Source organism: Gouania willdenowi, chromosome 21 (assembly GCF_900634775.1).
Source record: "Gouania willdenowi chromosome 21, fGouWil2.1, whole genome shotgun sequence".
Taxonomy (NCBI): Eukaryota; Metazoa; Chordata; class Actinopteri; order Blenniiformes; family Gobiesocidae; genus Gouania; species Gouania willdenowi.
Window position 1 is genome coordinate 6821440 of NC_041064.1, and position 15189 is coordinate 6836628.

The 15189-nt window shown below is 38.6% G+C and overlaps 3 protein-coding genes across 3 annotated transcripts; 1 reads left to right on the plus strand and 2 right to left on the minus strand.

Moving 5' to 3' along the window:
• Positions 1–3372: 3372 nt before the first annotated feature.
• On the plus strand, positions 3373–7738 carry LOC114455088 (GTPase IMAP family member 8-like). Its single transcript, XM_028436102.1, has 5 exons — positions 3373–3504; positions 4484–5200; positions 6083–7156; positions 7332–7381; positions 7520–7738. The coding sequence occupies exons 1-5, from the start codon at positions 3477–3479 to the stop codon at positions 7736–7738; spliced, it is 2088 nt and encodes a 695-aa protein (XP_028291903.1). The 5' UTR covers positions 3373–3476.
• A 1849-nt stretch (positions 7739–9587) lies between these two features.
• Positions 9588–10539, minus strand: LOC114455089 (olfactory receptor 10A6-like). Its single transcript, XM_028436103.1, has one exon. The coding sequence runs from the start codon at positions 10521–10523 to the stop codon at positions 9588–9590; it is 936 nt and encodes a 311-aa protein (XP_028291904.1). The 5' UTR covers positions 10524–10539.
• Positions 10540–13601: 3062 nt separating this feature from the next.
• LOC114455090 (olfactory receptor 2A12-like) lies at positions 13602–14553 on the minus strand. The gene has a single exon (XM_028436104.1). The coding sequence runs from the start codon at positions 14535–14537 to the stop codon at positions 13602–13604; it is 936 nt and encodes a 311-aa protein (XP_028291905.1). The 5' UTR covers positions 14538–14553.
• Between the last annotated feature and the right edge of the window lie 636 nt (positions 14554–15189).

The window sequence follows — 15189 nt, forward strand, 5'->3', positions numbered from 1 at the left end:
CTTGTGACTGATTGGGGTATCAACATGTACAAAGTGTAAATAACGACGTATTACAATGGTGTGATTTTGAGGTTGAAACATTGAAGAAGAAGCTCCAGATCAAACTAAACTAGGCACAGTGTGAATGTTTTTATTCTGCCGTCACCACGATGCTGACGAAGCATTTTCAAAGTGCCAAAACTTTGTCATTGAATTTTATTTCACTTTGTTTGCATGATGTGTGTCAATTTATTCAAAGCAAATCTGATTCTCTCAGACTGGTAATGATGCAGATGTAGCTTTAACTGAATTAAAAGCTTTATTGGGAATGTGTACCACTCTTCCTCTTCTTTAGATTGTGTTCCACGTAGAAAAATTTGCATATATATATATATACAGTGGGGCAAAAAAGTATTTAGTCAGCCACCAATTGTGCAAGTTCTCCCACTTAAAATGATGACAGAGGTCTGTAATTTTCATCATAGGTACACTTCAACTGTGAGAGACAGAATGTGAAAAAAAAATCCAGGAATTCACATTGTAGGAATTTTAAAGAATTTATTTGTAAATTATGGTGGAAAATAAGTATTTGGTCACTTCAAACAAGAAAGATCTCTGGCTCTCACAGACCTGTAACTTCTTCTTTAAGAAGCTCTTCTGTCCTCCACTCGTTACCTGTATTAATGGCACCTGTTTGAACAGTCACACTCCAAACTCCACTATGGCCAAGACCAAAGAGCTGTCGAAGGATACCAGGAAAAGAATTGTAGACCTGCACCAGACTGGGAAGAGTGAATCTACAATAGGCAAGCAGCTTGGTGTGAAAAAATCAACTGTGGGAGCAATTATCAGAAAATGGAAGACATACAAGACCACTGATAATCTCCCTCGATCTGGGGCTCCACGCAAGATCTCATCCCGTGGGGTCAAAATGATCATGAGAACAGTGAGCAAAAATCCCAGAACCACACGGGTGGACCTGGTGAATGACCTGCAGAGAGCTGGGACCAAAGGTTACCATCAGTAACACACTACGCTGACAGGGAATCAAATCCTGCAGTGCCAGACGTGTCCCCCTGCTTAAGCCAGTGCATGTCCAGGCCCGTCTGAAGTTTGCCAGAGAGCACATGGATGATACAGCAGAGGATTGGGAGAATGTCATGTGGTCAGATGAAACCAAAATAGAACTTTTTGGTATAAACTAAACTCGTCGTGTTTGGAGGAAGAAGAATACTGAGTTGCATCCCAAGAACACCATACCTACTGTGAAGCATGGGGGTGGAAACATCATGCTTTGGGGCTGTTTTTCTGCTAAGGGGACAGGACGACTGATTCGTGTTAAGGAAAGAATGAATGGGGCCATGTATCGTGAGATTTTGAACCAAAACCTCCTTCCATCAGTGAGAGCTTTGAAGATGAAACGTGGCTGGGTCTTCCAGCATGACAATGATCCCAAACACACCGCCCGGGCAACGAAGGAGTGGCTCCGTAAGAAGCATTTGAAAGTCTTGGAGTGGCCTAGCCAGTCTCCAGACCTCAACCCCATAGAAAATCTGTGGAGGTAGTTGAAAGTCTGTGTTGCTCGGCGACAGCCCCAAATCACTGCTCTCGAGAAGATCTGCATGGAGGAATGGGCCAAAATGCCATCTACTGTGTGTGCAAACCTGGTAAAGACCTATAGTAATCGTTTGACCTCTGTTATTGCCAACAAAGGTTATATTATAAAGTATTGAGTTGAATTTTTGTTATTGACCAAATACTTATTTTCCACCATAATTTACAAATAAATTCTTTAAAATTCCTACAATGTGAATTCCTGGAATTTTTTTTCACATTCTGTCTCTCACGGTTGAAGTGTACCTATGATGAAAATTACAGACCTCTGTCATCATTTTAAGTGGGAGAACTTGAACAATTGGTGGCTGACTAAATACTTTTTTGCCCCACTGTATATATAATGTAAATAGTTGAGTCTTTCCTACCCTACCCCTTCCATTCTCCTACTCTGACTCCCTCTTCCCTGTTTTCTTCCCTCTCATCATGGTGTAACACTGCCCTCTCTTTTTATATTCTCCCTTTGATAAAGTTTTTCTTACCCTTCATTAGGGAGGGCTGGTGATGGTCACAATTATGTAAAAATGTGTTGTATGTTTTTAATTGCAATAATAAAACATCAACATGCATAGCCTTCGACAGCATGTGCAGACCAGGTTTAAAAAAAAAAATTCATTTAAGAAGTAGCAGCTCAAATTGGTCCAAAGAAAGCAAGACAAGCAACATCACCCAATTTTGTTTGTGTTTGAGTGACAAAGGGTTATTTTTGTTGTAGGGCAAATAATTTCAAAAGCCTTGATTCTTAATGGGGAAAAAGGATGTTTGCACAAAGTCCAGTTTTTATTTATTTTATCACAAATGTTTAATGACAGCGGTGTCTGTTTGACACAAATAGTACCTATACTTCAATACATAGTTAAAAATACTGCTTAAGAGTTCTGTTTATTCAGATAGATTACGCTATTGTTGCATAGATTAAATTTATTGAAAGTGTCTAATTGTACGGTTGCCATACGGACAACCCCTGGTGCTATTGGTACGGTTACCGAAGTACACAACAATTTTCAGGTTTAGGGTAAGGTTTAGTCTTAGTCATGCGACCTAGATTGGCCAATGAGTGACCTATCACGTGACCTAATCTGGCCAAATAGGGGTGCTGCGTACGAATAGAATGTCGGTATATTAATACGGCAACCGTACGGAGAGCCACTGACAAATTTATTCTCTGCATTTATGTTAACAAATTCCCAAGTTTTGGGGAGTAGTGGAGGTAGAAACGAAGGCCGTGACCTATAGTTACAAGTGTACTTTAACCCATAGACAAAAAAGGAAAATTGATATAACCTTGCAAGAACAGCTTAGCTTCGACAGCCATTTTTACCAGGAACTAGCAGAAGGCTGCACAGCAGCTAGCTTCCTTTCATGTAAATAATCAGGAGAACTATGAAAAATACATCACATTAAAGAATGCTTTGTATAATTAAAGACTTACTGTATGTTACTAAACAAATACTGTGTACGGAAACCACAAATTCATTGTCAGCCAGACTTCACTATTTTCTGCATTAGCTGGTTTCAATCAGGCATGCATTGTTCTGCTGCACTTTCTATTTGCTTTGATCATTGACTTGATTGAAGACTTTTACCCTAATGCTTCATCTGGTTTTCTCATCTGTAGATATAAAAACTCAAAGTGGAACTCACTGAGTAAGAACGTTTACAGGCCGTTGCCCTGGTGTCGTGTACCGAGTTGGTTGCATAATGTTATCACACGGTTATAGAGCTGTTAGCTTTATGTAAGTTACCTGGGTTGGACTTCGAGCCTTGAAAGGCTGGGCCATACATTACAGTTCAAACTAATATTGAATAAAAGCAGCTAAAGGGACTTTGGTTTTGCTCCTCGAGTGAAGTGGATCAGCATCAACAAGTCTCTGGTGGAAGAAATGGCCTTCAAACCAAATACACAGAAGGGTAAGCTGCTAATGATTTTGTCACGTTTGTTGTGAATCTAAGAAGTAACCGGGGTGGGGGGGGGTTCTTGAAAGTGGGTTATGTTCAAACTTTGAGTATGTTCAGGCTCAAATAAGGGAAACTCAGAGCTTCTGGTTCAAGAAAGCGAGATAACATTCTTCGTGATTGGAACCTGCCCACTGGCTGTTTTGTATAATAAACCCTGGGTTTCTATCTGGCTCTGCCCACCTGAACAGTCAATTATGGATTGTCAGTTCAATCCAAATCCGTAAATAATTAGAGATGCTCTACGCCGCGAGAGGAATTTCCGTCCAAGACTGGATATTCTTTCTTTTCCTAAGGAATATTTTTGGGAACGCTACCGTGTCTCAAGGAACACTTTAATTTACCTTGACACTCTTCTCTGAGTCATTATGTACACATGGTGACATTATACAATGCAATGTTTTTTCATTTTCAACGTTTATCCAATAAAAAGCCTACAAAGGATGAGGTCAGTCAAATGTCATTTGGCTTCCAGTCACTTTTTTTAAGATGTCAATTTAAAGGAATACACATTAATATCCTTCAATATACTGCACCAAATCTAAATGTGGTGAGATGATGACCTAAATATGCATTACTGTTCTGAATTATATTTTCATATTTCATTTTTAGCTTTTGTTAAGTGCGCTTTTCCTCTTAGAAAAGACTCTTATTCCCAAACACCTGCAGGAAAACTTCTAGCTCCATCTTGGTGAAAAAAGTCACTCTCTTCCAGCTCGTTGCCATGGTAGCTCGAAGTATCTTTGCTCCATTAATGATGCTTTTTATCGTGCTCATGGAATAAGTAACTCAAGGTTTACATACTCAGAATTGATTGAGCCACTTCATTGCAGCTGTGATAGAACCAGATACTCAGTGTTTATGGATAAACTCAGAACTTGTTGAACCTCCTTTCTGAAATAGCCCTCTGATGACTGATGATTTCTTCTATCAGTGAACAAAGAGCCTCCGAAGGACCTGAGGATCATCCTCCTGGGCCATGATTGGCTGGAGAAGAGTCTGACGGGAAATACGATCCTCGGCCAACAGATGTTTGACATCAGCAGGGATGTGAAGATGTGTGTGAGGAGAGAGGCTGTCCTCGATGGCGGCCGCTCACTCGTTGTGGTCAGCACCCCTGAACGGTGGATCCACTACTCTGTGCAGGAGCCTGACCTGGTGACAACCAACATGGCGGCTTGCATGGATGTGTGCTCCCCAGGGCCACATGTCTTCATAGTGGTTGTACCCATCGGCTCATACAGAGGCCGGGAGTGGACAGTAGAAGGACCTCTGCAGCTGTTAAACGACACTTTGTGGAGACACACAATGGTGGTATTCACCCGATGTGAGCGACTGAGGGGGATTTCAGTGCTGGACTACGCTGCCAACCATAGTTTCCTCAAAGCCCTTCTGAAGAAATGTGGCCACAGGTTTCACATCTTAGACACAAGCATGTGGGGAGATGAAGATCCCACTCAAGTGGCAGAACTCATGGCAAAGTTTGATGCAATGGTTGGAGAAAATCTGAAGGCCAGAGGGTTTGACTATTTGACCGTGGAAGATGAGTTCTTGAGGAAAGAGAGGAAGGAAAGGACAGAGGTAGAAGAGAGGGCGGCTTTAAGGAGAACAAATGTGGCGATGAGCAGAAGTGCTGTCAGATCGCTGATGGGTAAGTGAACGACATGTAGCATGAACATTAAAGCTTTTGGAGACGATAGTGTAGACCTTTTAGAGCAATCTATTTACTCAAAATAATGATGCAAATGGTTGAAATTTCTGTTCAAAGTTTTGTTTTAATCTCCACTATAAACACTTATTGACATTGTAAGAAAAGTTTTGTGCATTGCATTGTGGGATGCGGAGTCCCGTAGACAAACGCATTGAAGTGTTACTTCATTCTTACTGTGATTTATTGTGTTTTCCCCCAAAAACTCTGAAAAAGTGACTTTCCAACAAATTCCTGGTATTTTCACGGCCTAAAAGTTGTGACAAAACAATGGCTGGCGTACACGGAAAGTCTGAATCTGGTCAAAATTGAATGTCTTGTGGAGTGAGGTGATATTATGGAGAATACCAGGAAAAAACTACAACAAAAATGGTGTCAAGACAATCACTGTCCTCCTTGTCTGGAGAAGAAATCGTCTTGTCTTTGGATGACTAAATTTTTGATGAAAACAAAGTTGAATTTTAGCTTAAAGACTGACTAAAACTAAATCATATTTTGCTGTCAAAATGAACTCTGCTCAAAAGAGACAAAGCTCTAACACTGACCAAATATCACAGTAACTACTGAAATCAACAGTTTATGAAGTAAATCTAACACAACTGTTGACTAAAACCCCAAAATCCTAAGCCTGCAGCCCAATCCAAAAGATAAGGGTCCTATATGAATAGATGTATAGACATGGCTTCTCACAAACCTATTTAAAGTAAAGCTAGCTTTCATTGTTTGTGACATTACCAAGTTACAATACAAAAACTGCTTCCCTGTTGTTTTGGCTCAGTACATTGTAACAGATGAAATCTTATCATTTCTGTTTCTAACCTACAGAGGAACCTTCTTGGAGTCCAGACCTGAGGATCCTTGTTGTAGGACCAAAGCAGGTTGGAAAGAGCTCATCTGCTAACACCATACTTGGTGATGAAGTCTTTTCTGTTCTACATCCGACCTTAGAATGTGTTGAAAAAGTTGGTAAAGTTGACAACAGGCAGGTGACGGTCATTGACACTCCTGGCTGGTTTGGCCGTTACTGCTCTGAGGACACGCCTCAGGAGATAAAGGACTTGATTACCCACAGTGCACCTCTGCATGGACCTTTTCCTAGTGCGGTTCTCCTGGTGCTGCGCGGCCACGAGAGCTTCACTCAAACTGATGGAATAAGAGCAGAGGAGCACCTGAGCATGCTGGGACATTGGGTTTGGAGCCGAAGTATTGTGCTGTTCACGTGGGGAGATCGTCATGGGGTCACGCCCATCGAGGAACACATCGAAAGGTGGCCCGCCCTCAAGCAGCTGGTAGACAAATGTGGAAACAGATACAATGTTCTTGATAACTCCAGCGGGCGAACTGAAAACCAAGTTCAAGAACTCTTTGAGACCATTGATGAAACCATGGTGGTCAATGATACAGGATTTCTGATGCGACACTTTGTGAATCTCAGGCAAAGCTACACCAAACTAGAGCAAAACTTTAAAAGGACAGCAGCAGAGTTAAAGAATGCGATGGCAAATAATGATTCACTGGGTAAAAGAGTTGTAGAGAAGGAGAGAACTGCACAGGAGACGATTCAGAAACTGATGGATGCTGAAATGGAAAACCAGCACCTGAAAAAAAGCATCGCAGAAAAGGACGAGATGATCACACATCTGAACGAAAGATGGGATTTAGAAGTCAAGGCCCGAAAACCTGCGAAGCAAACTTTCGAGACGGAGAAAGTTGTCCTGCGAGAGAAAATGAAGAAAGAACAACTGGAGAAGACTGCCTCCAAGGAAATGTGTGAGAAAAAGGAGCTGAAGCTAGACCAAGTGATGAAGGAGCAGAGACAATATGTAGAAGAACTCCAAGAGAAACTCATGCAGATTAAGAGAGAAAATTGGAGTCGACGTGAAGAGAAAACCTCAACCAGTGAGTTTTGTACCAGACTATATAAGAAACATATAAATAAGACTCCAAAATGTGTGTATCTGATTTATTTTAACTACTACTTTTTCATATTAAATCTAAGTAAAATGGTCCTGTGTGGTCAGAGACAGGATTCCTGGAACAATGGATGTGTTTAATTTTTATGGTTCATTCACAGAAGAGAAGGGATCCATGGATGTTGACAACGGCATCACACACAATGGAAAGGTAAGTAAAGTTAAATACTCATTTTGTTTTGGTAACTACTTTATAGGGTTACCAAGGTTACCACAGCACCTTGTTCTGTATCCTTCTCTGTCCATCACAGCCTGTAATGAGTCTGTCTCTTTGTTTCTGGTTTCACAGACAGAGACGGATCATGCTTGGGAGTTGGAGCCTTGTTGGATTCCATCATGGTTCAGAGCTGGTGGTGCAGTTCTGGGAGCTGCAGCCGGGGCTCTCATTGCCTCCTTTAACACGAATACGGGTATGAGCGTTCGCCCAGCTCTGGGAGCTGCAGCTGGAGCTATGCTCGGCAACTTAATGCTCCATGAAACCAAAACTCAGCAGAAAAACCATGAGTAATTCTGTGAAATGACATTGCCATGTTTCCACATTTTATATGTTTTTATTTGTAATGACACTTTCTATGATGTTTTTAAATTATGCTGCATATCCAATGAACTGTGAAGACTAAATAAATGTTCGTTTTACATTTTTCATTGTATTTCTTCTTGTGGAGATGTTGATGCTTCTTTTTTTGTCAAAGCTCACGTTGCAGGTGGAAGTATTGCATACTGGGAGATGTATAAGTAGGTAAGTGACCTACATTCTGGGTCAAAAGGGACACAAAAGTTGTAAAGCTTATATCACTTACCTGTGAAGCTTCTGTTATCCAGGTCATATTCTTTGTGCTAGAAGATAAAAGGTGAATGGGTTCGCCTTGAGTTTTCCTCCAGGGCATTTTGTGATTCATTCTAGATGCTTCCTTAGCTTGAAAGTGAAACATTAATCTTTATGCAACCCATTACTATAAGGGAAAAAACATGTGATATATCTGACCCAATATTGTGCTCATGGTTTGTCACATGTTCCATCCATCCAGTTTGTGCAATGTTTGAGAGAGCAGTGCACTACATTAGAACAACTTTACATTACAAAATTCTACTGAAATTGTGTGTAAAAAAATAAGAAAATAGTCCAGAATTATGTATTACAGTCAGTGGATTAAAGGTAAAAAGAAAGGTGTGTATTTCAGTTGACTAAACACAACCATTTCTCACGTTCTCCTGTTTCATGTGTTGTGCTCTGTGCATCAGTATTATGGGTGCACCAGGAACTCCTGCAAAGTTCCGTTATCTAGGTGCTGTTTGTGAAAATAAACAAAGCAATTAAATGCGTTATTTTTTCATTGCGTTTTTTTCTGTAATTACTTAATCGAAATTAACGCGATAAAGTCCCAGCACTAGTCTACGCTCTTACTACAGGTGAGAGCGAAAACCTATTCTTAGGTCTTCAAATATAATGTTGTTCTTCTGTTTTGTATTTTATTTTTTAATTTTTCGTCTTACAAAATGCTCCTGGAAGTTGCTAAAGTCCGACTTCTTGGGTTCTCCTGTTTCTTGTGTTGTGCTCTGTGCGTCGGTATTATGGGTATACCAGGAACTCCTGCAATGAGAACATTTTCTGTACAGTTTGTGCAATTAATTCAAATAAAACAATAGTCAATATTAACAGCCACTGAATGAGAAAATGAAGTGTGAGTAAACCGTGTGTGAGGGAAAGAAAAAGCTTCACACCCGAGGCAGTGCGTGTGTGAGAGGATGCTGTGCACGCTATGGATGTTGATGACTGTCTTGTTTTAAATTATGTTTATAAACATAAATGAAAAGGAAGTTATATTAATTTAATCTGTTAAATCTGCACATAATTTGTAGTAAAACATTTGTTACATAATGAATCATACTGTTATATTCAGTGAATCAAAAGTGTCAAATGTGCACAAAATACAACTGTATTCATTGACAATTAACGGATAGCAAATCAATTGAATAAGTTAAGCATATTGATTTCTGTTCATGTCTGTCCATGGTTGTCATTATCATTATGTTTCGCTGTATTTTAAATTGTGCCAAATAAAAAGAGAATGAAAGTATGCATGTATAACATGTACAAATATATTTAATTGTATCAATATACATATCCAAACTAAATTGATTATTTTTCAATGGATTTATTGGGAGAAAAAATCAGAAAAACAGCCTTACAGTTGAATAAATGTCACTTTCTCTTTTGCTTTTCAATAAATAATTTTACCACAAATCTGAATCATTCATCTCGTAAGCGTAATGACAAAAATTATATACAGTATATTAAAAATGATATCTTAATATACAGTATTTTATCGTCAGTATTGAAGAACAAAGCACGTGATTTATGTGAATTTTGGTGGTTTTAACATCTTGAATATTTTCCTTCTGATTTCTGGCAGTTTAAGGCCGTAGACCAGCGGGTTCATAACAGGTGGAATTACGATGAATTCCATCGCCAGAACAACCGCAGCGAAAGGATTCACCTCCTTCAGGTTCTGTCGGCTTAGGGCCGTGTCAACAAAAGAAGTGAGAGAGTAAATGGCGAATGAAACAACGTGTGGCAAACAACTCTGTAACACTTTTCTTCTGACCTCTGAGGTCTGTTTCCAACATGCCAGCACAATCCTCAGGTACGTGTACAGGATAAAACTGAAGGGAAGGAAGGTGATAATTATGGCTCCCACTGTAGCAGCAATACTGTTCACAGAGCGAGGATCACATGCCAGTAATACAACGTTCCAGCTCGCACAGTAGATCTTGTAAATTTTGTTTCCACATAATTGAAGTCTAACAATGGTTGAAATGGATATGGAAAGATTACAGGCTGGAACCACCCAGGCAGCACATCCGAGAATGCAAACCACCTTATAATTCATCTTTCTGCTGTAATGTAAAGGATGGCACACAGCAACAAACCTGTCGTACGCCATAACGCACAGAATAGTCAGTTCATATGAGGCATACGTGTAAATAACATAGATCTGAGTGAAGCAACCAGGGCGGGAGATGAGATGAGTGTCAGACAGCAGGTCCATGAGGAATCTGGGGAAGAAAGCAGTAGAACCGTACAAAGCATTGAAGGATAAAAAAGCAATAAATATATACATGGGCTGATGAAGAGCGCTTTCACGAGCTATTACTACAATCAAGACACCATTAGCAAAAACAATGAAGGAGTATATGAGGAGGCAAAAGACAAAAGCTAAGTAGCGATAATGTCCAATCTTCATGAACATGGTGAGGTTAAAGTAAAAAGAGATGGTCTGGTTTTCCATCATCTCCAAGTCCAAGCTCCTCTCCTTCTTCCTGAAATAGCTCAACAGTTAACCAACTACCTGAAACCAAACAACATAATGTAATTTGGTATTTTAGCCTGAGGGAGAGCTGACAATGACTAACAGCAACTGTGGGCACAGACGAGTGTTCCCACCTTTTAACATTTCCTACATTGACGTCATCATCTTGTTTCAGCCCAGGAGAGTTTGGATGCTTATTTATTTATTTTTTTTTTCTTTTCTCCTTTGTCTGCACATGCTGTCGAAGGTTAATGCAATGTTTTAACAGCAATGCATATTTTATTATTGCAATTAAATATGCTTATTTTTTTAAAGCAGTACCAATAACAATAATTGTTACTAAAATTACATTTGTTGGACAAATGATGAGTGCTTGTTTGTTGTTTACTTAAAATAAAAAATAAAAACTTAATTGGGGACTTTGTATATAATTAATCTAAATTAATCACCTAACAATAATTGACACAAGAAGAAATGTTTTTCAATTGAAATGGACTTTGATATATGACTGAATCAATGAAAACATGATAAACTAGAATGTTTGCATTTCCTGAAGAAAATGCAAATAAGGATGCAGGTGCTGGCCTGCGTCTCATCGCATTAGCCGAGCATTAGCATAAATTAGCATTTACATTAGCTAACATTATCATGAGCAAGCATTATCAAGAGCAATAGCTAGCATTAGCATAAATTAGCATATACATTAGCTTGCATTACATTTACATTAACCCAGCTTTAACAGTAGCCTAGCATTAATATTAACCTAGCATTAGCATTAGCCTAGCAATAAAATTAGCCCAGCATTAGCCTAGCAATAGCAGTAACCAAGCATTAGCATTAACCTAGGAATAGCGTTAACCTAGCATGAACATTAACCTAGCACTAGCATTAGCCTAGCAATAGCAATAACCTAGCGATAGCATTAATATAGCATTATCATTAACCTAACAATAGCATTAACATTAACCTAGCAATAGCATTAACATTAACCTAGCAATAGCATTAACATAGCATTATCATTAACCTAACAATAGCAGGCATTAGCCTTGCATTAACATTAAGCTAGCATTAGCCTAGCAATAGCATTGACATAACATTATCATTAACCTAACGATAGCAGGCATTAATCCCCCATTAGCATTAACCTAACAATAGTAGGCATTAGCCTAGCATTAGCATTAACCTAGGAATAGCGTTAACCTAGCATTAACATTAACCTACCATTAACCCAAACCCTAACTCTGAGCTTAAACAACAACAATGTTTATTATTCTCACCACTGTATGCTAACATAATTTGCAATATCTATAAAGAATATTATGATTGCATTGTTCACAAAGCAAAAACTTTTCTGAATTTTTTGTAAATGTCCTAAAAAAATTATAATTTTTTTCTATTAAAATAAAAAACAGCACTTAGTACAGTATATTCCAGAGAAGTGAAAACTGAACATAGCAAAAATAGTTATAATTTCTGTGGTATGAAGTAAATATACTAACTGATGAAGCTGATCAATTTTGTTTGAAATTGTCTTTCTGCATAGCTGTTGATAAGTTGGGTCACTGGTCGCTATCTGTAGCACCCCTCCTAGCTGTAGGGGGACAAGGGGTTTTAAAATGATAATATAAATTATTATTATTATTGTTAATAATATGACTTTAACATTTGCCAAGGTGCCATCCAGGATTGAGTTGTAGTGTCCTGGATCACTGAAAGAGTTCTTCATATCTTTTCCTTCAGGGTGTGATTTCTTGTCAAACTATATACTCTTCTATAGCAAAGCAATATTATTACATGAACCACAGACAAAGAGTCATGTTTAAACATTTATTATTCAAACAAGTTAAATCTTTTAACACAAACACACAAAGCGCGCTACACTCATCAAGGCTTGGTGCTCTTCTCTTTAGCAGAATGGTGATGTCGTTATTTATGCGATTTAAGCGTTTACCATTAGTTGACGTTCTTACGGCAGCCAGTCAGATAGATTTGGGTGGGTGTGTTCTGGGCATTGGTACGTGTGGGCTTATTTTGTGGGTGTGGATGTGTGAAAAGAAGTTTTTTGGAGGATTGAGAAAAAGAAGTGGAAATATATCTGAGAACACAGACAGGTTGTAACAGTCAAATCAAGATATGTGCAGAGAACATATTTTTCTGCTCAGTTTGACACTAAACATAACATGATGCTTGCACAATACTGAGAGATAATCATTAAGATGGCTTAAACCGTAACTTTATTATAACCTTCCTACTCTTGGAATTCTGATGTCCTAGGTATGAATATGTGAATGAAAGCCGTGAACGAAAACATTATAACTTTGCATCAGGAATGTGTCCACAGTTTTCCTAGCGGGAGTTTGAGAGACAGGGCCACAGTCTGTTGGTCCTCTTTCAAGAAGAAAGGGGGAGGGAAATTGTGGCTGTCTTATTTAGTGAAATGGGGTGGGGAAAGGCAAGAGTTAGATTACACAGTTCCTGTAATTTACTGAAAAAAAGGTGTGTTGTGGTGTCTGTCACACAGGACACCGTCTGACACTATAGCCCCACATCCTCTACCACCAAGAGTGGTGGAAAAATTCTGTTTATGAAGGAAAATGAAATGGAAGTGAGATGAGTTTCAGATGTTAAATCTGCACATAATTTGTAGTGAAACTTTTCTATAAAACATTTATCACGTCATGAATGAAACTTTGCTATTTTCACTCCAACAAAAGTGTCAAATGTGCACAATCCAAGGCCAAATACACAAATGACAATTCATGGATAGTAAATATATTAAGTAAGTGTATTTGTATATCATATGAAAATATTAAACTGAGTGTACATCTTTAAATCAATAAAACTAAATTAATTACTCTTTAAAGGATTCATTGGGAGAAAGTGTAAAAGCCATAAAAACAGCCTTAAAATGAAAGTCCTTTTCCCACAAATCTGCATCATTCAGCCCGTAAACATAATGACGAGAATTATAAAAAGTCTTAATATAGTATTTTATCATCAGTATTGAACAACAAAGCACATTGAGTTTGAATTAAGGGGCAATAAAAAGGAAAAAGTGATTCATGTGAATTTTGGTGATTTTAACGTCTTGAATATCTTCCTTCTGATTTCTGGCAGTTTAAGGCCGTAGACCAGCGGGTTCGTAACAGGAGGAATGATGATGAATTCCATCGCCAGAACAACTGCAACAAAAGGATTCACTCCCTTCCGGTTCTGTCGGCTCAGGGCGGTATCGGTGAATAAAGTGAGAGAGTAAACGGCGAATGAAACAACGTGTGGCAAACAACTCTGTAACAATTTTCTTCTGACCTCTGAGGTCTGTTTCCAACACGCCAGCACAATCCTCAGGTACGTGTACAGTATAAAACTGAAGGGAAGAAAGGTGAGAATTATGGTTGCCACTGTGGAAGCAATACTGTTCACAGAGCGAGGATCACATGCCAGTAATACAACGTTCCAGCTCGCACAGTAGATCTTATAAATTTTGTTTCCACATAATTGAAGTCTAACAATGGTCAAAAGGTTTAAGCAAAGACTACAAGCTGGGAACACCCAGGCAGTACATCCGAGAATGCAAACCACTTTATAATTCATCTTTCTGCTGTAATGTAAAGGATGGCACACAGCAACAAACCTGTCGTACGCCATTACGCACAGAATAGTCAGTTCATATAAGCCATACGTGTAAATAACATAGATCTGAGTGAAGCAAGCAAGGCGGGAGATGAGATGAGTGTCAGACAGCAGGTCCATGAGGAATCTGGGGAAGAAAGCAGTAGAACCGTACAAAGCATTGAAGGATAAAAAAGCAATAAATATATACATGGGCTGATGAAGAGCGCTTTCACGAGCTATTACTACAATCAAGACACCATTAGCAAAAACAATGAAGGAGTATATGAGGAGGCAAAAGACAAAAGCTAAGTAGCGATAATGTCCAATCTTCATGAACATGGTGAGGTTAAAGTAAAAAGAGATGGTCTGGTTTTCCATCATCTCCAAGTCCAAGCTCCTCTCCTTCTTCCTGAAACAGCTCAACAGTTAACCAACTACCTGAAACCAAACAACATAATGTAATTTAGTATTTTAGCCTGAGGGAGAGCTGACAATGACTAACAGCAACTGTGGGCACAGACGAGTGTTCCCACCTTTTAACATTTCCTACATTGACGTCATCATCTTGTTTCAGCCCAGGAGAGTTTGGATGCCTATTTTTTTAAAGCAGTAGTAGTAATAATAATTGTTACTAAAATTACATTTGTTGGACAAATGATGAGTGCTTGTTTGTTGTTTACTTAAAATAAAAAAAAAAACTTAATTGGGGACATTGTATATAATTAATCTAAATTAATCACCTAATAATAATTGACACAAGAAGCAATGTTTTTCAATTTAAATGGACTTTGATATATGACTGAATCAATGCCTATTTTTTTTAAAGCAGTAGTAGTAATAATAATTGTTGAGATAATTTGTTAATTTGAAAAAATAAATAAATACATGTCTACACTACTGGTGGGACTCGATTTAAAAAAAAATCTAATTAATTAGAGACTTTCTAATGACTTAATCTCAATGAATGTCAATTAATAAGGTAGGTATGCACTTATAGAGCTGTGGATCGCAAACTGCAAGTTTGATTTTAGCA